General features: G+C 47.5%; 1 protein-coding gene across 4 annotated transcripts in view; it reads left to right on the plus strand.

Annotated features, from left to right (window-relative positions):
- Positions 1-20,237, plus strand: part of LOC144136615 (uncharacterized) — a 107,879-nt gene extending 87,642 nt beyond the window's left edge. For all 4 annotated transcript variants that reach the window (XM_077669097.1, XM_077669098.1, XM_077669101.1 and 1 more), the window contains 6 exons: positions 909-1,126; positions 3,105-3,287; positions 4,224-5,612; positions 8,711-9,398; positions 11,798-14,600; positions 15,365-20,237. In XM_077669097.1, coding sequence (XP_077525223.1) covers positions 909-1,126; positions 3,105-3,287; positions 4,224-5,612; positions 8,711-9,398; positions 11,798-14,600; positions 15,365-16,088 — 6,005 coding nt within the window. In that variant the 3' untranslated portion in view covers positions 16,089-20,237. The remainder of the gene's footprint in view (positions 1-908; positions 1,127-3,104; positions 3,288-4,223; positions 5,613-8,710; positions 9,399-11,797; positions 14,601-15,364) is intronic.
- Positions 20,238-21,265: the final 1,028 nt, after the last annotated feature.

The following is a 21,265-nucleotide window of genomic DNA, read 5'->3' on the forward strand; positions in this document are numbered from 1 at the left end:
GTGCAGTGCTTCTGCAGTTTTTCTCAATACTCAGATTTATTGAATGCTTTGTCATTATGAATATAGTAGCAAGTCTTTTATCATTATTCCATCATTGATAATGCCAACATTTCTTCAAATGAGGCAGGTGTCAGGTAATGTTACTGATTCTTAGCTTAATCTCTGCTCTGTGTTGCTGGTGTTTTCTGAAGACTGAATAGCATTACTCGTCATATCACAAGAGGCAGCATTTAAAGCTATTGGTTATTTGCTCTTTCCTTTTTATTGAAAGCTTCACAGGTTGCATTCACAACTAGCTTCACAAAAGATTCACAATTACACACCATCTCGCAAGTTGTTTGCAGCGCTCTGAAGGCTGCAGCAATCTGAGCCAATCAGAATGGTGTGCGCTGCAAAACGTGTTCCTCCATGCCTGTTACCCTGTGAACGGCGGCTCTGTCCCTGGGAAGTAAAGAGCACCAGTGTCCAGTTGCTGCGTGCAGGAGACTGGGTTGACATGGGAGATGCCTTACGAATCGCGGCGCACCACTTCACAACAAGCCTCTGCACAGCTGTGTTAGCGTGAACTTTCTCTGCTAATTTAACCAGTGGATGAAAGCTCACTGTACATTCACAACATCATCCCGAACTACATTTTCGGTTACTGCAATAATTGTTTGAAAAATTGTCATAACTCTGCTGAAATATTTGGACTATTTGTCTTCCTTGGCCCTGATTGGACGAGAGAGCTCTATGTTGCAGTGCTCCAAACAACTTGCGAGATGAAGTGCAGCGTCTTCTGAATGACAGAGGTTAAAGAATAACTGTCACAGACCTTGTTGTTTGATTAGCCTTATTTGCTTGAGTTTAATAGTGACAGAGTACCTAAATCAAACCGTGAGTGGACTTTGCCACATTGACACTTTCAGGTGGCCTGCAGGCGATAGCAGAACTCATCCAGGTGGACCAGACAAGCCATGGGAACACGGCCGAGCCAAGCTGTGTGACATTGCGGCGGTATGCAGGCATGGCGCTCACCAACCTTACCTTCGGCGACGGCACAAACAAGGCCCTTCTTTGCTCCATGAAGGGCTTCATGCGTGCTCTGGTCTCACAGCTGCACTCACCCAGTGAAGACCTGCGACAGGTGAGGGATTCGTCTGTTGCCAGCTTCCCTGCTGTGCTAGTATATCAAAGCTGGTATCTGTACTGTCCAGTGCAGTATAAAAAGGAGTATTTCATTACACGTTGTCAATTTGCAAAAAACTGTCATGCTCCTAGTATAAATGCAAGACGTACTTATCGGTATTTATCGAATAGTTTTGTTGTAATTAAGGCTGGGAAAATAAGTCTGCAGGGTTGCTGAGTGCTGCATTAGTGTTTGGTTGCATGCTGAGCTGGACTATACAGAGTGGCTTGCTAGGCAACTATGTGTATACAAATGGAGTGTTGATGCATCGAGAAAAACATTTTCATGCTGTAATAGGCATGGGTATGTATAAAGGAGTAGTTACTCATTAGCTACCCAAGTGCTTTCACTAAAGTAAAAAAAAAATCTACATAAAATGGTTACTACATTTGAATCAAGGCGAAAGTACAGATTTGTGCTACTTATAAGAAAACGATGAGCGGGCAGTGCCGCCGGAGGGAGCAGATGGAAGGTTATGAAGACAACGCTCTGCAATGCACAGTGCGAGAGCATGTTACAGTTTAACACGACGTGCGCTCAGCTGTGGCGATAGCCTAGTGGTCTCGCGCAGCAGCCTTTGAAGCTGATCTGTTCGCACCGCCGCAGGTTTGACTCGCAGTCGTGTATATCAATGTGATTTCTTTTTCGTTCCTCTTTTGCTATACAATACATTGCAATAGACAATTTTGCTGGGCTCTAAACCTCAGGATTAGTGGTTTTTCACTTAAAATTTGTCCTGGTCTGGGGGTCGAACCTCGGGCCACTGCCTGCTCAAGGCATTAGCCCTACCAGTTAATCTAAGTAAGACAGCTGGCAGGCGCCAGGGCAGGGCCACATCAATCAACAACTCAAAGTGGAGTTGGATCAATTTGGCCTGCACCCTGCCATCCCATATAGCTGTCTTTCATGGCTAGCATAGCTGGTAAAGTGACTGCCCCAGACTTGCAGTGGCCCAGGTTTTAGCTCCCAGACAGGGACAAATTTTTCAACTGCAAAGTTTTTGTGAAAGCTGTACAGCTTTCGTCTGTAGCCATACTGCTACGCTTGGGTGGGTGCTAATGAGTAATTCCTCCCCTTTGTCAAATATATTGCACCTTGGGGGATTTCTGTATACACATTAGACTGGTATGTGTGCTAAGTGAGTATTTTGTACTAGAATAAAACAGTAAGTAATGCAATGCTGCATTAAAGTGACCTATGCTTTATCACTTCATTTATTTATCAGTCTCACTGATCTATAATCTTCACTTGATGGGCATAGAATCTGAACCTTCATGCTGACACATTAATTGCACTGACTGCTCACATGGGTGAAAGCAGAACATGAAAGGCTACCTTGTCTGAATAATTTTTTTTTTGTGTTTTATTGTAGCCTGAAACAGCCCAGACCATTTCACTATGCCATCATCATCGTCACTCTGTTGCATTTCTGCTCTTCTCCCCTGGCTCTCTTTCCTTGCATGAATTAGCTGCCAAAAATAAAGTACTGTCACTTAGCTCTCCTTAATTCTTGTATTACTGCCTTTGCTCTTCACACCTCATTTATAGGAAGCCATCTAATGAGAGTTTGCTTGTTACAAAGACCTGTTGCCTGGGGCTTTCATTGTGATACAACTTTGGGTATTAATATCATGCGCTGCCACTTGCAGAGAGTTGGTTGGTAATGGTTCTAATCACTTTGCTTTGCTTGGGTAGCTTCGGCTTTTTAATTGCTCCTTAATCACTGCAAAACTAATAATACCCTGAGCCCGGTACATGAATGTTTCCCAATGGAATGCTGACAGTTTATCAATTTTAATTTGTTCTTGTCCAGTTTTATGCATGAAATACCACAGCACTCCTTTCTTTGGTTGCCACTGCAACATCTTTGAGCATGCGTGGTCCCTACAATCATGTGCTCTACTTGTGGCTTCTCTCTGTGATGTCTGTATGACAGGTAACAGCCAGTGTCCTGCGCAATTTGTCGTGGCGGGCAGACTCCTCCAGCCGTGAGACGCTCAGAGAGGTGGGGGCTGTGCCTCTGCTGATGGCGGCCTCAATGGAAGCCCGTAAGGAGGCCACACTGAAGAGCATTCTCTCGGCCCTCTGGAACCTCTCTGCACACTGCACTGCCAACAAGGTCAGGGGACAACACTGACAGCGTGCTGATGAATTGCCTGGGGATAAATCTTGAAATGCTTTATGCATTGAAAGGGTGTGGCTATTGGACAAGATATTAAGTATGGAAAGCTTTTCTCTATATTTTTTATCGCAGTGATTATGGCAGATACTGTCGACTGGTTTGATGTGTCATCATTATGCTTGGAAGTTGCACCCCTATTTGTTTTCAAGTGCACACATATTCCACAGTCACAGACCAACTAGCCCACCAAAAAGTATTGACTACTAGTAATTCGAACTAGAATAAGCCCAGAACTACAGCGATAGCTGTATGACTGATATTCGGTGGCCTGCAGTTGTCGTCTTAACTTTTCCTCTCCCTTCCTGTGTCTCTCAGACCAGACATCTGCCTTACGAGGATGAATGAAAGATTTTGCTTTAGTTTGTGTGATACATGCCTACCCTCCTACACGCCTACTCTACATCCCACCAACCATAATGGTGCATGCGGCTTCCATGTCTGCTGCTATTGTTGGGTGCGGAGCTGACAGAGACTCTCAAGATTAGACAAATGCAGCACAAAGGACATACAAAAATAGAAGATTGGACAGCCACTGCAGTAGCTCAGTTGGTAGAGCACTGTATGCCATATATGGAGATCGCGGGTGTTCAGATCTCACCGGTGGCATGTGGTTGTCTTTTGTTCTACTTCTTACCGTTAAATTATCTTCCATCTAAAAATGCTGACAATAATAATTTACTAATTTGATGAGCACCACCATTATTCCCTTGTATATATATATTCCCCTGTATTTTGCTTGGTTGCAACGACTGTTGGCTTCTTTATTGAAAGTACATCACGAGAGAAATGGGAAGAAAAGTATTAGAGTATCTGTGTCTCTTGATGCTAACTATACCGTTACCTTTTTTTTTTCCCTTTTCCTGGTGATTACAGGTGGATATTTGCAGTGTGGAAGGGGCACTGGCTTTTCTTGTTGGTACATTGACCTACCGCAGTCCATCCAAGACGCTGGCCGTCGTTGAGAATGGTGGTGGCATACTTAGGAACGTGTCCAGCTATGTCGCACTGCAGGAGCAGCACCGGCAGACGCTACGAGCACACAGCTGCCTGCAGATCCTCCTCAAGCAACTCAAGTCACCCAGCCTGACTGTCGTGAGCAATGCATGTGGCACACTGTGGAACCTGTCTGCCCATTGTGCCCAAGACCAGCGCACCCTGTGGGAAATGGGTGCCGTGGCCATGCTGAGGAACCTTGTCCACTCCAAGCACAAGATGATCGCCATGGGAAGCTCGGCGGCGTTGAAGAACCTGCTCACAGCCGCTGCAGATCTGAAGCTGGCTGACTGTGACGGTTGTAACAACAACAGGGATGACAATGACAATGACAGCCTGCCCTCACTGGCTGTGCGGAAGCGGAAAGCTTTGGAGACCGAACTCGATGCCAGCCTGTCTGAGACGTGCGACAACATCGACAGTCCCCGTGCGAGTCCCACAGGGGAGCCACGGTTTGGCTTTGACTTTCATCAGCCAGATGTGCTGGAGCGGTTCCACACATACCTCCCAGGTAGAATGTACCACAGCATTGGGGGTGAGAGGGATGTACCCCGGTCAGACAGCCGTGACAGCATTGGTAGCACTCAGTCAGAGCCAACACACCTGAGGCCTCCACAGTCTGTCTTCTCCAGGCAACGGCGCCGAGGAAGGCAGCTTTTGGAGCGGTACGGGCGAGGTGGAGATTTCGGCAACCTGAATTTGGCTCTCGTGAATCCCTACTTTCCCCACCATAGTTTAGAGGAAGAAGATGCCGAGGCATTGAATGGAAACGATATGGAAGAGCCGCCGAATGAGGCAGCTGGGCGAAGTCATCAAAACGGTGTGCGGGAGCATCAACCATGGTTGGATTCTAATGGACGAACAGAGAAAAGGCTTGATGACAGTCTTGAAGAAGATGATGAAGATGAAATTGAGGAAGAGGAGGAAGACGACGACTTGGAGATAGATGCTTCCAAAGATTGCCCAGACCCCACTAATCAGAGGCACATGTATGGTGTGAAGCCTCTTGAAAGGAGTCATCGAGAGGTGCGGGAGATCCAAAGGATCTTTGAAAGGGCACAGAGCCCGCAGACATCTCTGAGAGGCCTGCACGTCCAGTGTGCCAATGACATGGTGATCTTAACTGACCTTGGAAGCTTGGAAGACATATCAGATGTGGCTGTTTCATCTGCTCCTAAGCAGGAAGAACTGGAGGCTGAGGACAAGGAAGAAGATGAGTGCCTGTCTGATGAGGACATTTTGTCGCCTCCTCCTCAAGAGGATGAAAACGTGAGTGTAAATTTATCAAGGAAAAGTAGGGAGCCATATTAATATGTACGAATGACCGCAAAAAAATTTTCAGAGGAAAGGTTGTGCCGTAAAGAAGCTGAATTTTTTCATGGTTTGGGAACAGAGCTTGGGATTGAGGCAAATGCAGATGCAGTCAGACATTCCATTTGAGCATTAAGTGTCCCGTTCAGTGGAAAAGGCTATGTTATAGTGATTATCAGTGCGGTGTCGAGAAAATCCGGATTGGTCAAAAGGGTCATGATGTCAAGCGCATGACCTCGTGTGGGTAATTACAACACCCCACTACATTACACAGTACAACATTGATAACATCACTCTACAATTCCTCATTGGTCTATAGGGCCATGATGTCATTCCTTCACCATTACTTAGTGTCTCTGAAGAAAGGAAGCCAATAGACAATATGCGATACTGTTTGAAGGTCTAGCAACACCGCACCCATAGCTTCCGTTTCCAATCTTGGTTCGACCGACAAAATGCGTTGTTTGCTAGCGTGCTTTCTTGATATTGATTAAGACGTTATGAATCTCACGAGTAAAATTTCAAAATAAGCTGCTGCACTGCTTATACAGCTCATTGTTTACCACATGCAGGTTCTTTCTTTTCGCTTATTCAGCACTAGCATGCTTATATACCGCACCTTTTGTTTGAAGTTTGGTGCTGAAGTGGCAAGAATCTGCACCGGGAAGGGCGTAGAAGATTTTAACTCTGCGTCTTTGTCATTTTAATATGGGTATTTAGGCATCGGTTCAAGAGCTGCACATTGTCATCACCGTTTTTTTTTTTTTCAAGTGGGCGAAAATCCACCTGATAGGGTAGCGAGCAGTTACGTTGTGCTGCATGCACACATGCGTTGACGTAGAGCAACTTCTGTGCCACTGCAAACTTTCGTGTGCTCCGGTGCTAGCAGCAGTGTAATCACACACAAACAGCCATCCCTTTAGCTAAGATGCCACCGTTTATTATCGCTGTTGCAGAGCCCGATACAGTTGCAAGTGTTGATTTTTGCGGTATTAGCTTCTAGTGCTACGTTTTAAATGAGACGGAAGATGTGTGTAGCAGATATTGCACTGTAAACAGTAGATGTATTGACAACAGCAAAGTGGGTGCACATTGTTTTCAATATTGGAAGCAAAGACACACTTTTTTGTTTAGATTTCTTCCATGCAATGTAGTAGCAGTGACCTTTCCTGCTGCCGTGAAGAAGTGTGTTTGACTAGTGAAGAGCCTCAGTTTTTTTAGTAGGTTTTCATCGCGTAGCTATCGGTTGTTGAAGGCTGAAGAAATAAAACATTCACTCATAAGTTTTTATGCATAACGTATACTGCATTAATGCACATAACATGAGGGTGGGATCACATGACATCAGCAGCTAGGAAACAGTGCCTGCACCTTGTGACAACTGCATGGTCAAGAGAGCTTTACTAGCACTTCTAAAAGTAACTAAACAAGGGAGGAACTTAACAACTGAACACGTAGGGAACTAAGCTGCAAACGCCGCATGGCTCTTTGAGTGCACTGTCGTATATAATATATGTTATGTCTCGCCGTTTGAGGGTTGTAGCTGGAGCACACTGAGGGCTCACGACCACGTCTTGCAGGCAAATTAATGAACTCCTTTGCGGCCGGACTAGATGACTGAGCAACACCAGCATACACCTGCTGAAGAAAATATTGCCCTGCCTATTTTGCCGTTCAAGTGCGTGTCGGTATGTTTACTTCCGATCAATCATGCTTTTCCGGAGAGTTACTAAATTGTCTCCACTTGTGATGAAAAGCAACAAATAGTCTGGTCCCATTTGCAGTTTGAAAACAAATCGCCTATACTGCTTTGTGAATAATGAGCGCAGAGAGAGAAAGCTGTAAACGAGTCGGTAAGCACTTACACATGATACCTCGTGTTGTATTTTCCGTTATTAGACATTCGCGCACAGTACAAAAATGATAAGCGAGAAGCTGAAAAGTGTACTTGTTTTCCGCATGCATCGTAGTATCCTTGCAGAATGCATAGCATAGCACAACAATGATTTGGTATTTCGCCTTTCACACAAAGCACAGCCTCCTTTACCCAACGCCGGACAGCCGCTTCGTTTTTTCGACTGAGCCAACATGGCGAGACTAGTTCTCGGAGCGCTACGAGATGGTGTTCCGCATTTCGCATAACATCTATTGCGCTAAAAAGAAAAATGATCAGGCAGAGACTTCAACCGCTGCCCCTTGGGTCATGAGCCAGGCGCGCTACCCCTTGACCTGTGAGGAATTTTAGTTCGACTTGGTTAAAGGGAGGCGGTGTGTTTTGCAGTAAAAAAAAAAGACAACAGAAAACAAAAACAAACAACTTAATAATAAAAAAGAATAAAGAAGTGTGTGTATGTCTATGAAGTAACCTCTTTTATTAATCCCCATTGAAATTATTGTGTGTAAACTTCACATAAACTTCCCTGACAAAAAGGAAAACATTTTACTCAGCATACTAACTACAGACAATCTGGGCTTGTCTTTTAAGGTTGGTGGTTTAAGCAGGGACATTTCTGAGGGTAAAGTCACTCAAAATTCGTAGCTTGCTATCTTGCAAGCTTATGAAACTTCCTGGGCCTGCTGCAGTGCTTTGGCAGAAAACGTGCATGTGATGTAGTTTACATTAAACTTGGAGCGTAAAGTGGCATTCAAGTATGTTATGTAGTTGATAGTTGCAGCAGTGACGTATGTTCTTCAGCATTAGAAAAGAATCAGTACTTGTAGATGATACCTTACGACACTGGTTGTACTATCTTGGTGGTGCAAATTATTGCCAATGACAGAAGCAGTTTACGTAACCAAGGAGAGTTTTCCTCCTGGCTTGGGGATATGAGTAGCTTCTACCTTAACCCTCCATGATCCTTTAAACATAGCGATTTGCTGCTTTCCTAGCATTATGGCATTTTTGTGCATGAAGCACGGCAGATGTAGTGACTGCACTTGGCTTGTTTTACAAGAGACATGGTAGTCGCCTTACCTCCATTGTGCCTGCAGGACTCTTCATTTCATGCTGAACTTTTCTGCACATCACATTTATGACTCTATGCTTTCATGCTCAGGAGGCAACCGAGGCAGACCACAATGAAGCCTGCACAAGTTCAAACCATGGCCAATCAAGTTTCACTGTCGGTGGCATGAACAAGGGCAGTGGAATTCCTGTCAAGGCCAGCCCTTCTAGGCCCTCCAGAAAAGATGCATCATCTACCAGCGGCACTGCAAGGCCTTCAAACATCCCACAGAGGTCGCTCTCAGGCCAACGTGCTGTGGGTGAAGGGCCAGATCGACATTCAGGGATGGAAGTGCAGTCCACAAACTACCAAATGGACATTGTGCCGAGTACACCTGACGTGCCTACTCTACTGCAGCAAGGTCGTTCGGAGCCTCCCAGTACGTTAGCATTGCAGGCAGTCAACAGCCGAGGAGCAACAGGGAACACTGGCGAAGTGGCATCACTGCAGACATGCTGCCAGCAGCAGCAGCAAGCTGTTGCTGCTGTGGGCAGCAAGAAGCTGGCTGGCCATTGCTGTGGTTTTGCTCACTCTGCACCAGCACCATCCCTGCATGAGTACATCTATGGAAAGAAGAAAAGTGGGGCCAAGCCGCCGGTGGCAGTCAAACCGCTCCAGCTCCAGCAACAGCATGTGGTAGCGGCCCCAGGTCAGTCGGGCTTTGCTCAAGCAGATGCACACCAACTAGCTGCATCAAGCAGTGGCTCCGGCCCGGTGGCAACGAGAATTCCACAGTCAGGTAAGGAACAGGATGCCGTGTAGTAGATTTGTAATTATGGGTGACTCGTTTTTCATTCAGAATGAAAAGAAGGGACAGTGATCGTGTTCTTGGTAACGAGGGTGATGGATTTTCATAGTTAAAGGGCAACTTTGCTAAAGAGTGCCATTGATGAAGTATCTGGTCTGCTCATTTGGGTTCAGAAGCCCATTTTTTTTTTTTTCAAGCATTTCACCCCAGAAAAGCCAGACACCAGACTAAGGGAAGGCTGGTACCTACTGTAAAACCTGTGGGTAGCTGGTGCCACTAGGCATCAAATCCTGCACCTTCCACGACTAGTTAAGTGACAACATGGCCATATTTTTTCAATGGCACTAGGATCGAATGGCTAGGATTGTTGTCTGTCGTGGTGCTGTGTTATGACCATTCCCATCATGCTTGACATGCATGCTCTTGTGTCCCTGTCAGGACACTGTTATGACTGGCATCACTACAGGTCCTGCTTCATGTTTAATGTGCACCAGGAAGAAAAAAGTGTAAAAAAATGAAAATTGGTTTTGAGAAAAGGAAAATGGTATATTAGCTGTCTCACTTATCTGGATAGACACCCAAACCCACCTTAAGGAAGGGATAAAGAAGGGAGTGAAAGAAGAAAGGAAGAAAGAGGTGTTGTAATGGAGGGCTCTGGAATAATTTCAACCACCTCGTGATCTTTAACATGCACTGTCATGGCACAGCACACGGGTGCTATTCGTGTTTCGCCTCCATGAGTGTTTGGTCAGAAAGTTAGCTGGTTTATGGTCGGGATTTGCATGGTTAATAAGTGTTTGTGGCTTGGTGTCATGCCTGAAGAAGCAGAGACATGAACTTTCAGGAAAAGGAAAAGCTTTACATACATTGTTTACATTTTGTGCATGCTGAGTGAAACAGAGCGACCACAGATCATTAGGGCTTTCTTTAAAATAGAGAAAATGTTGTGCAGGTGCCCACATTGTCCCCAGGCTTGTTGTATTACATGGGTATAGACGAGAGACTATCAGCCCACCGTGAGTTAAAGGGCAACTTCTCAGGTAGCACATAAACGTTATAATAACAACTGTCTCCTGCTTCCCTGCTTCTCCTCTGCTGTTTCGCTCCTGTGATGGCGGTCACATGATTGCGGAAGCACTGGTGCAGATGTGGACGTGGACATCACGAAACTATGGTAGCTAGCGCTCTAAACATTGGGAAAGGAGGCACATGAAGGGGAGGGAGGCAAGAATGGATAGCAACGCAGTTGCGTGAATAGAAGGCACCGTGAATAGAAGGACTGTCTGAAATTGCAGGCAGTCCTGGAGGGTCAGTGTGGTAGTTGAGCCATGCTAACAGCAGTGCCATGAATGAAGCATAACAGCAGCATGTGGTAGCTCGGGCTCGTGAAACGGCACGGAAGCGTCAGCCAGCTGAGTGGGGTGGTGAGACCGTTGCAACACATTACTCATTAGCAGAGCAAGCCATTATGCAAAAGCAAATGCAGCAGCACAAAACGCAAGCAGCTGCCACTGATCATTCTCATTACCGTGGATTTAGCTCCCTTTTAAGCTTTTTGGTGAGTCGCTGGGTATAGATGGCTCTATGGTGCTCATTCTGGCTGTTACATGAAATGTATTTAAATAAGGACGTAGGCAGCCGTTGATACACAAAACATGGGCTGAAAGAAGTGATAAAGTGACCCATTTGTAGCAGAAGCTATTGGCTAAGTCATGTAGGTATATGTGGGTTCAAGCGAACAAGGCCAGCACTCATGGATGGATAGAAGGCAGGAGGCATTGGGAAGTACCTGCTGTTTTATTGTGTGATTATGGTTCCAATGCATGATGGAGTCGCATAGCATATTGAGCATGACTGGAAAATAAGTGTGCTTAAGGTGAAAAGATTCGGTGCTGAAAACCAGCAGAGGTATGCAACATAAAAATTTTGATGACGGTGCTCAGCACCTTTTCCTAGTACTTTGTTGATAAATGAGGAATGTAGGATGCTGTAGTAGGCAATGGTAGATTCCTGCTAATGGCAACATGAATGCTATGTAATGAATGCATGCACAGGGCCTTGTGATAAACGCAGAATGAGGTACTGTCACGCTCAGTATGAGCTGCAACACATCAGGTGTGGTAGGAGCTCGGTTCTCACAACATTGCGAGCCCAGCATTTCTGGAAATCCAGGTGGTTGGCCGTCAGTGCAAAGAACAAAGTACATCTTTATGCAAGTTGGGTGCTGTGTGTGAATGCTTATTGATTTACTATAACGTGGAAGCCTCACTTGGTTCACTTCTGACACGTTGAAAGTCGTACTGTGCGCGATAATACATGTGTAAAAACTAGGCTTGCTGCAGTGTTCTTGAAGTTATGTCTTTGACAGCAAATTCATTGCTTTGTTTCAGGGAGGCCCAGCCTTGTAGCTGCACCAAAAGGCTTCAGAGCCAATATAAACTCAGCTGTTCTGCCTCAGGCATCACAGCGTACAACTGTTAGCTCCCAGGTGGCATCTAATGGCGTACGTGACTCTGAACCAGGCCCTTCCTCATCGACAAGTGCACCAGCTCAAGAGCCTGCCATGTCCATCAGAGAAAAAATTGAGAGGTTCAACCAAGTATCCAGAGAATCTTCATGCGTACAGCAGAGGCATTTCGGCTATCAGAACAAGACGAGAAAAACTGAATGCAATCTTGGAATGGTAAGCTCCCTAAGTCAGAATGATAGAAACATTCCTGAAGAGAAGGGCAAGAAAGACGAGAGAGCCCAGGAAAAGTTCGAAGCCCAACCTTCAACATCCACTGACAATGATGCAGAGATGATGAGTGTTGCAGAAGCCAGTGGTTCATGCCACTTGTCATCATCCAGTACGAGCTCGTCAACACTGAAGGCTCCTGTGCCAGAGCAGCGGATTCACCCTGCTGTGTGCGGGACTTCGTCAGTGACCGCTAGGCTTTTTGATGAGGAAGTGCCAGCCATAACGCTGAATGCTGGAAACGCAGCCCTTGAAGCCAGATCAGTAAGACCCGACCCTGAAGACGAACTGATGCAAAGTACAACGAGCCTGATGTCAGATCTGGAAGGCGCGAAGCCGCCATCAGTTATGGGGGACCTGCTTTCCATGAGCATGACAAGCAGCGGTCTGTCCGAAGACGTGTCTTCAAATGGGAAGAGTGGGAAGGCACCGAAGCGCAGTCGAGTCCCGGAGACGGTGCGACGTGCGTTGGGAGCGTCTATGGAGTCTCCTTACAGCGACTGCGAGCTCCTAGACTACGTCAGTCCACCTTCCGCAATGGGTTCGATTGAGAACCTTAGCATTCGCAGCAGAAGCGGTCAGTCTGACGATCTAAACAATGTTAACCCGCCTTCCACGATGGACGATCTCTCCATGAGCGGCAGTTGCATGAGTCTGAATAGCATACCCAGCGACGACGACGCTTTTAGTCAGTCCAGTCCGCCCGTTCCCGAGCACAGTGGCGGAAAAGCGTCAAAGCGAGGCAGCGACATCTCAGAGCGCCTGAATGCAGCAGCCAACATGGCGCAGGTGTACTCTCGCGAGCTCAACTCCCTCGTAAATGGAAGCTTGAAGAGCAGCAGCGGTACGTCGGAGATGTTGGAGCATGTACAGCCTCCGTCTGTGTACCAGGACATGAACGAGGTAACTTTTGAAGACATGACGGAGATGGGCTCGGATGGCTTTGCGTCCGATGTTGAATTTGACGGCGATCTTATGCATGATGATGACTACGCACCTCCGACGTCTACAACCGAGACACTTCGGCCTCCGGCAGTTTCATCTCTGAGGACAGAGGAGCAGTTCGGAGACAGTACGGAGAACTTGGCGAGCACATCAGCAGACATCGAACCATTGGAGTCTGACGATCACTTTTCTTCACCCGCACATCACAGTTCTTCCTGCAGTCACGGCAGTCCTTCTAAAAGAATGGTTGGCCCCAATATGGACGTGGACCGACCGTCCTTGCTAGGGATGCCTGTGAAGCAAGCTAGAGAGAGATTCTATGACGACTTCTGTCAAAGTCGAGTGGATGACAGACTCGACGATGAGACCTTCTCACTGGTGTCAAATGATTCGGACCGGGAAAATGCAGATGAAGCCGCACACCCTGAGCCATTGGAAAAGACAGAAGCCAGCTCGAGACCCCCATCTGCAAGAGGGCCACGAATCGTGAAGCCAATAAACAGGGAGACAATACGGCAACTGCAAGACAGGAAAGAGCTCGAGAGAGCCGGGTCATCGCCACCAGTTGTTCGCAGACGGGAATCACTGCCTTCAAAAGTCGGTGCCAAACGTACTGGTTCGCCAAAGCAGTCCACATCCCCGAACCCCTCTCCTATCAAGCACACGAAGGCTTCAGCCCTGAGAGCTTCACAGAACCAGAGGTCTTCGTCCGAAGGCTCGCGACAAGCGAAAAGTACGTCCCCGCAACGGTTCGTGCGTACCGCTCCTAGTTCACCGGGTAAGACACTGAGCGAGAGACAGAGCCTCAGGGCACCGAGAGTCCAGACCAGAGCCAATACCATAACTGTGGCGAGTTCACTGGCGCACAAGCCTGCAGCACGGCCTAAAAGTCTAGAGCAAGTTGATGCCAGGGCGACTACGCAATCTGAAACATTGCAAGCTCCTCCACCGCTTGTCAGGCAGGGTACTTTCACCAAGGAGTCTCCCACCGACCCCACAGCAGCAGCCACTGCGGGCCCAGATTCTAAACCAGGCAGAGCTACAGCACAAGATGTCAGTTCCACAAGTGGCAACAGATCGAGCACGCACAGCAGCCCCCAACACTCGAGGAGACCTGCGAAGAGCGCGTCCACGCCGAGTGTCCCAGTGGAACACGGTCGGTCATCTTCCAGCGGCGGCGCGGTGCAGAAGAGGAGAACTATCCCGCAGTCTCCGAGCTCCCACAGTCTTGGCGGTGACGACAAAAAGGGTCCCTACGTGCGAAGTCTCAGCAGCGGGGGCTTTCTGGCTGCCCAGGTTCAGAAGTCTGGGAGCACCGCCAGTCTGACGTCGCAGTCGAGCGCGAGCAGCGCCGCGCATTCCCGTGGCAGGACGGCGGCCGCGCCTAAGAAGGACACCGTGCAGAGCAAGCTCTCGTCGCTGTGGAAACGTAAGGGCTCCCCTCCGCCGGCTACAGTCGCCGCGGCGAGTTCTGCGAAGCCTGGCTTCAGGGCAGCAGCTAAACCAGAGAGGTTAGTGTGGCAGTGGCTACTGGATCCCTCCTTGCGTGATTACTTTGGCCGGGTTTACATTTTATATTAAACAGAACGAGGTTGGCAGTACTTCGATGTGGTGCCGACGTTTCGATAATGGGACTGCTCTTGGGCAGGTATTTCGAAAGAAGAACTGGTCTTCGTCAGGTAGAGGTATAACGTCTTCAGGTTGGCACCGAACTGATCGACATACCACAAACCTCTTTCATTCATCTCCAGGGGCTGTTGTTTCACGACCCGCGGGAAAACCGTTTTTATGGGCTCTGTGGAGAACATGGGGGAGCTTAATCCTCAACTCTTTCCTGTACTACGAGCACAGTACAGTGCGCAATATGGCGGCGCCCGCGGACCCGTTTTTGAAAGGATTCACTGCATATGCAGAGTAAAAATTAACTGGATACAGCATTAACATATACGTTTAATGCCAGATTTCGTTATTTATTTTTAGCTTTGCATTTTACGTGACAATAACATTTACTGTATATTTTTGGCGATTAAAAATGCAGAATTTCCAATTTTTGACATGAAGGTCGATTTCTTTTGCGAGCTGTTGCGCTGACCATAAGATATTGAACAATATCCTCTGGTACGAAAGCTTCCGCGAATTTGATTTTATCGGTGGCAACCCGTTCTTGCTGCCTTGTAGGTTACAACGTCCTCTATGAATTATATATGCCAGGCAATACGGTGTAAGTAGAGGCTTTTTCGTGCAAATCGGTCAAAGAACCTGCTCACTTTTGCAGCTGCAAGATCACAGGCCGAGGGGAACCGCTTGGCCCTTCCGCTACCAATAAGCGGCAACAGCAGCAGACCGTTATTTGCAGAAGTTCTACTTATGAGAAACTTACCGATGTTGGCGTCGATGTGACCAAGGATGCCGAGTCCTCAAAAGCACCTTTTAAGACATCTGGATCCGCACAACAGCAGCAGAACACCACCCGCTCCTCAGTACCACCGGCTCAGCCTACGAAGGCCGTACGACCTAGCAATTTTTGGAAAAAGCTGGCCGAGCCGTCCCCGCCATCAGTGTCATCGTCCTCTCCTGCGAAGACAGCTTCTGGCCTCGCCGCCACCACGAAGCGGGTGTTCGGCACCAGCCGCAAGATTTCGGACGCCTCTTCGAGTCCCGTCGTCTCTCCTTCCTTGCTGCCTTCTGGCAAGGAGAGCTGCAGACCCACGGTTCTCGCCCTCAGGCTCAACAGCCCCATTGCGGCGTCGCCCTCACAGCATCAGCTGCAGTCCCCTGTGCTCCAGAGTCAGATGAGCCAGCTGGGTGCCGTGGCTTCGTCACCTACTGTCGACTCCAAGGGTTCCTCTTCCTCGCCAGCGTCGGCCGTGGTGTCGCCATTCAACTACAAGCCGAGGACGCCCACCACACCAGGTGGCACGCGCTCCCTGATCCCAGCTCCCGTCAAGTTGGCTGGCACTCCACGGTGCGCCGCTGAACAGGAGCTGCAGGTCAAATAGGCGGCGTCGTGCTAGTCTTTGCGAGCAGGTCACGGACACATCGGGCCGGCGTGTGCTGCTCTGTATGGTGTGAAGGCGCCGTGGTGGCCACGTGCGTCCTGTGCGCACCGGCTCGCGAAGTGATGGTGTGCATGCAAGAGAATGTTGTTTATACCAAATGGCTATATCATGTGGCAGCTTTAGAAAAGTGTTTGGCTTTGGCAGGGACGGTTTTTTGAATGACGCCGCTTGCGCGCATTTTCCTGGTGGTTCACGAGGGGCTAAATGGGTAATCCGAATGCTTTTCTTTTTCTGTTTATTTTATTTTGGACATGTAAGAGCTGTGCCAACTTTCCTTTGCTCTTACGCGTCAGATTACTCAGCTTTCCGCAGCACTCAAAGCTGCGCTGGCTGACTGCTAATACCGTGTCACAGTTGGTGGATGCCTGGACCTGGGATGGGCTGAATTCATTCGTAGGGAGAACAAAGGAATTCACGGGACCTCTGGGAGACCATTCCACAAACGTAATGTGTGGCACTCTCACTGCTCCTCTGTTCGTTTTCCTTCGTTAATTGTCGGGCTTTGTTTTACAAGTGGCACGCTGTGCGCGGATAAAGTCTTGTACATATTGTTTCTTTAAGTTGCTGACTTGGTGTGTGATGAAGAGATGTTGCCTGTCGACGGGTCTTGCACACTGACATTCACGTTAGCTGAGGTATCTATGTACTCGAGGGAATGCTGTCGCTACCGTCCACATTGGTAAGGAGAGAAAGAGAGAGGAAAGAAAGAAGCCATCATGAGAAAGGAATTTGAATGCGTCGCCGGTTCGTGACCACTGGAAACGCAGACCTTAATGTGGGCTGAAAGCGATAAATGCCGTTCCATTTTGACGTGGGCCTTTTGAATTGAGCGCAGTCGTAGCGGACGCGATATCATCCATTCATCGTACTAGTTCACCGCGGGCACGTCACGACTGAACATAGCTCATTGTTCCAAAAGGTAAACCGCCCATGTAAATCTACTAGAGCCAGGTCTAGGATACAGGTCGCATCTGCGAGACATTACCGTGGGGCCACACACCTGTGGGGTGTGTGGCAGAAGCAGTTTAAGATAAGCAGTTGATGCCATTCATTCCTCATCTCCCAACTGGCCGGCCTTATCACGGTGTGCGCCCGGCCGAAGATATCGAATCTGGAGTTATGCTTACGGCTCCCGGGTGGACGAGACACTATCAGCAGCTGCGTCACTCCTACGCTACGTTCGAGCTTTATGCTCCTTAAATTTATATTAGCGGGGTAAAATGAGAGTTCAAAATTTCCCATGTTCAGTTTGGCGCAGGCTTGAAGAGCTGCGCGTCTTAAGGCCGCTTCCGAAACTAGCTTATCAGTGGACCGGAGTTAAGCGCAGTATTTCCTGTGTGGGCGGGGCACCCTGCGTTCGGCACCGACGGAACGGCGCCATCGTTCGTACGCTTAAGGGGACTACAAATACAACTACAGAACCAAAGGTTTTTTTTTTTTTTATGGCAGCTAAATACTGAATCTCCTCAAAATTATTTCGGCATTTGTTTGGCATGCGGAGTTCCTTTTCTTTATTTTTTTTTGCGAACTCGCTGTTAAATGAAATCGTATTTCACTCCATGGTAGTCGTGCTCGTGACGTCTTGAAACCGCGCGTTTCGATTGGGCCAGGTGTGCGTGACGTTTCTACTGCAACGAACGTCTGGGCCATTTTTAATCCTATGCTTTGCATCCTGTTACTGCTCTAAAACAACTTTACTAGATACAAAGCGTATCGTTTTGTCACACAGTGAGTGTTGTTATACCTCAGAAACGTTTTGCGAGGCATAGGCAGTGAACCGGCGGTTCTCAAAATCGTCATCTGCTGTGGTGCATTAAACCATGTGCTGATTTACCACGGGCGCTTGCCGTTTACACCATTTTCTTTGTTAGAAAATACCTGCTTTAGGTGAAACCTCCGTATTTAACATCCTTAAAATGCAATTAATCGATCTGGGTTTCCATTATATAAGATTTGTTGTATTCCCTTTAAGCTTGGTCAATGAACTCTGGCATTTTGGACCCTCTAGATGACGCAAAGAGGGACTAGCGACACCGTGATTGAACTAAGCAAATGAACTTTAAAGAAGGGGGAGGTGCTCCCTATGAATTGCTCTTTCCGATTTCACAAATATGCTGGCTTGCATCACCTGGATACAGCTGCGAAGCGCATGTACCACTAGCTCCCTTTTCAAAGCTGGTGTGCCTGTTCAACCTGGGTAATAGCGGTGGAGCGACGTGAAGTTGTGTGCGAAGGACTTGCGCATGTCGGTGTTTTATTCGAGCAACTCAAACTGGAAGCAAAAAGTCATGCATTGCTTATCACACGTTTCTCGTACCATGCATGTGCGTGCTCGTGTGTAAAAACGAGCAGTCACGACAGACAGCAGCAGCGCTTCGCTGCGACTTGTGCCGGCGGACGAGTTCGACGCAGCCCGCAATTTCAAATTTTCTCTTGCTTTGCCAGCTCCTGTAGGCCTGATGAATGATTTTGTTGCTTTAATGCATTGCTATTTTTTAAAAGCCACTTTTTGTTCTGTTGTCCTTCAATGTTTAGTTGTATTGCTAGGTCTCCTTGCGAGAGGTTGAAAGTGGTGGAAACCGAGTGGTTTTCCTTTTCCTTTTTGCTTCCTTTCTTTCAGCCTAACTTTGAATAGTTGTCCGGAGACTGTTTGGTATGAATCATTGAAGGGTTATTTAGGCAGTGTTATTTATTGCATCCATTGTAAGGCTGCCACCTTTTGTTCTTTTTGTTACTCGCATTCTTATTGGCCCACTGTTTATAACGCATATGTCACATATGTATTGTAACAGCAGTGTCTAACATCGTTACGTGTTTTGTGGCTCGTGTATCCATGCCGCTTTCACTGACCTGTTGTGAAGCTGTGTTCGTTCAATTAGTGTGGGTCACGAAATTCGTTGTCTCTCCAAGGATTCACACTTGCGTTAATGCCGTGTGCTAACAGGGGAACTCCGTGTTTCCTTCCAGTTGATAGGAAATAAAGCGTTGATGTTTTGCTAGGATTTTAAAGGAACTTTTGCGATCTAGTCAATTCACTGCGAGCTTCTGTATCGCCGCGCAATTGAGCGCAGTCAGTTTTATTTTTTAATCACTCTTCTACTTTTAAGCCATTTTAGCTGCATTCGCCTCACATTATCTGTGCCATTTTCATAAGTTTTGCGCTTACACGTCGTTGTATACTTCTGGCTAGCCTTCTGTTGCCGGTTGTTATTGGCATCGATTTCTTCGTGCGATAAGTTTTTCTTGTTTTGCAAGTGTAGTCTGAAATAGTTATGTGCCGATTAATTTATCTCCTGCTTTTACCTGGATTACATTTTATTGCATCCTTTCGTCTCTATGTTAATAAAGTCATCCTGGTAGTTTTTGATGGGGTAAAGTGGTACAGGTGTAGTTCCGGATATCTCAATGCCAAACTTTTGTATTATTAATAAAACTAAGCGTTAGGTTTTAGACGTGTTACAGACGACATTGCTTTCATGTGATTCGTTACTTTGAACCCCCCCCCCCCCCCCCCCCTTTTTTTAAGGCACGTGCAGTTACCATGCGCTGTAAAACCTATTGCGATGCCCCGTCTACAACTGTGACAGTCTCCTCTATGAACTGCCCATTATTGCTGCCTGTATATGTCTTTTCGCACTTTAGATTGTACATAGCTGTACAAATAGATGAACCGTGCTGTATGCGTGTAAGCCATCATTACTAATGTCAACAATTTTGTGCTGCTATATCGCATTTCTCTTGCGATGCCTTTGGGCGTTACTTCTTCCGTACTTGGTGTCCCATTACTTCCCGTGTTGTAACACGGGTCATTCCACTTTCTGTATGCTCTATCGAACTTAAGCGGATGTTTGCACAAAATCAAACTAAATCTTTGCCCAGAGTAGCCTCTTTTCCAAGCGCCGTGACTGCCCACATAACCGGGCTACGTGGTTTGCTGCGAAATGAAAAAAAGGGTTGTGTTGCTGAAAATTGTACGGAACCCCATTTAGAAGTTGTACATTACATCGACAAAGTGTGTAAGTGGAGTACAAAACGAAGGTTTACAAAGTTACCCAACTTTGAAATAAACGCAAATTTAGTCATCACATTTTTTTTTGCTTCTGCTGTCATCACTGTAGTCATCTGCAGTCTCCTTATTTTTCCAAGGGGGCGAAAAGAATGTAGCGTATAGACTATCGTCCTGACACTTCCCGTGTCACCATTGCACCTTTGGCGGCAGCGTTTACCGTATGCGTCCTCATCCGAGCTAGCGCGCCTCTCACCTCGTCTTAGCCGGTTTTCTGGCGTCAGGGGGTGACAAAGGCAGCGCTGAACATGCATCGGAACCTGCGCGCGCATAAAAGGAAATCAGTGATCTCAACGCTACTTTCAAGCTCTGTTTTCAGACAGTTGCTGAAACGCATGCAAAGATGCGCTGAACACGCTCCGCCACCTTGTCCATTGGAGACTGGAGAAATAATCCATTGGAGGCTGCAGGGATCCTTACGAACAACGCAGCCCCGAAAGAATTTGTTCTAAGTGCGTGACAGAAGCGGAGAAATTGAACGTACTGTCGTGAGCAAAAGGAAGAAATCCCTTAGCCAGCGCATGTCGAACCATAGCTACAGCCACCTGACGAAGCAATCCTGGTGTCGAGATCGGCGAAGGCGCCACCTGAAAAGCGCCGGTGCAGCGGTCTCAGTTGCATGCCTATGGTAACTCGGCTCCCACTAGCTAGAATTTTAGCAGTGACGCTACCACTATAGCCGACGCTCGGTGTGGCGCGCCGTCATCTCCGCCATTTTGTTTCGGAGACGCCGTTTCGCGCCACGTCGCTGTCATTGTTGAAGACGGCACTCGTGGCTTTGGGTTTCATGGCACACGACAGCGTCGAAATGACCTCGCTTCAGGTGGAGCTCTGTAAACTCGCTGCACGCAATACAGCTATGTCCGTGGCATCAACCTCTCTGATAACCTCTTTCTTTCAATTCTTTCAGTTTATAATGTCAGCGCAGGTGTCTGTCTTCTTATTCTGTCCCGTTTACGCCGCCGCGGTGACTGAGTGGTTATGGCGCTCGGCTGCTGACCCGAAAGACGAGGGTTCGATCCCGGCCGCGGCGGTCGAATTTCGAACTATT

The sequence above is a fragment of the Amblyomma americanum genome, chromosome 6 (assembly GCF_052857255.1).
Source record: "Amblyomma americanum isolate KBUSLIRL-KWMA chromosome 6, ASM5285725v1, whole genome shotgun sequence".
Taxonomy (NCBI): Eukaryota; Metazoa; Arthropoda; class Arachnida; order Ixodida; family Ixodidae; genus Amblyomma; species Amblyomma americanum.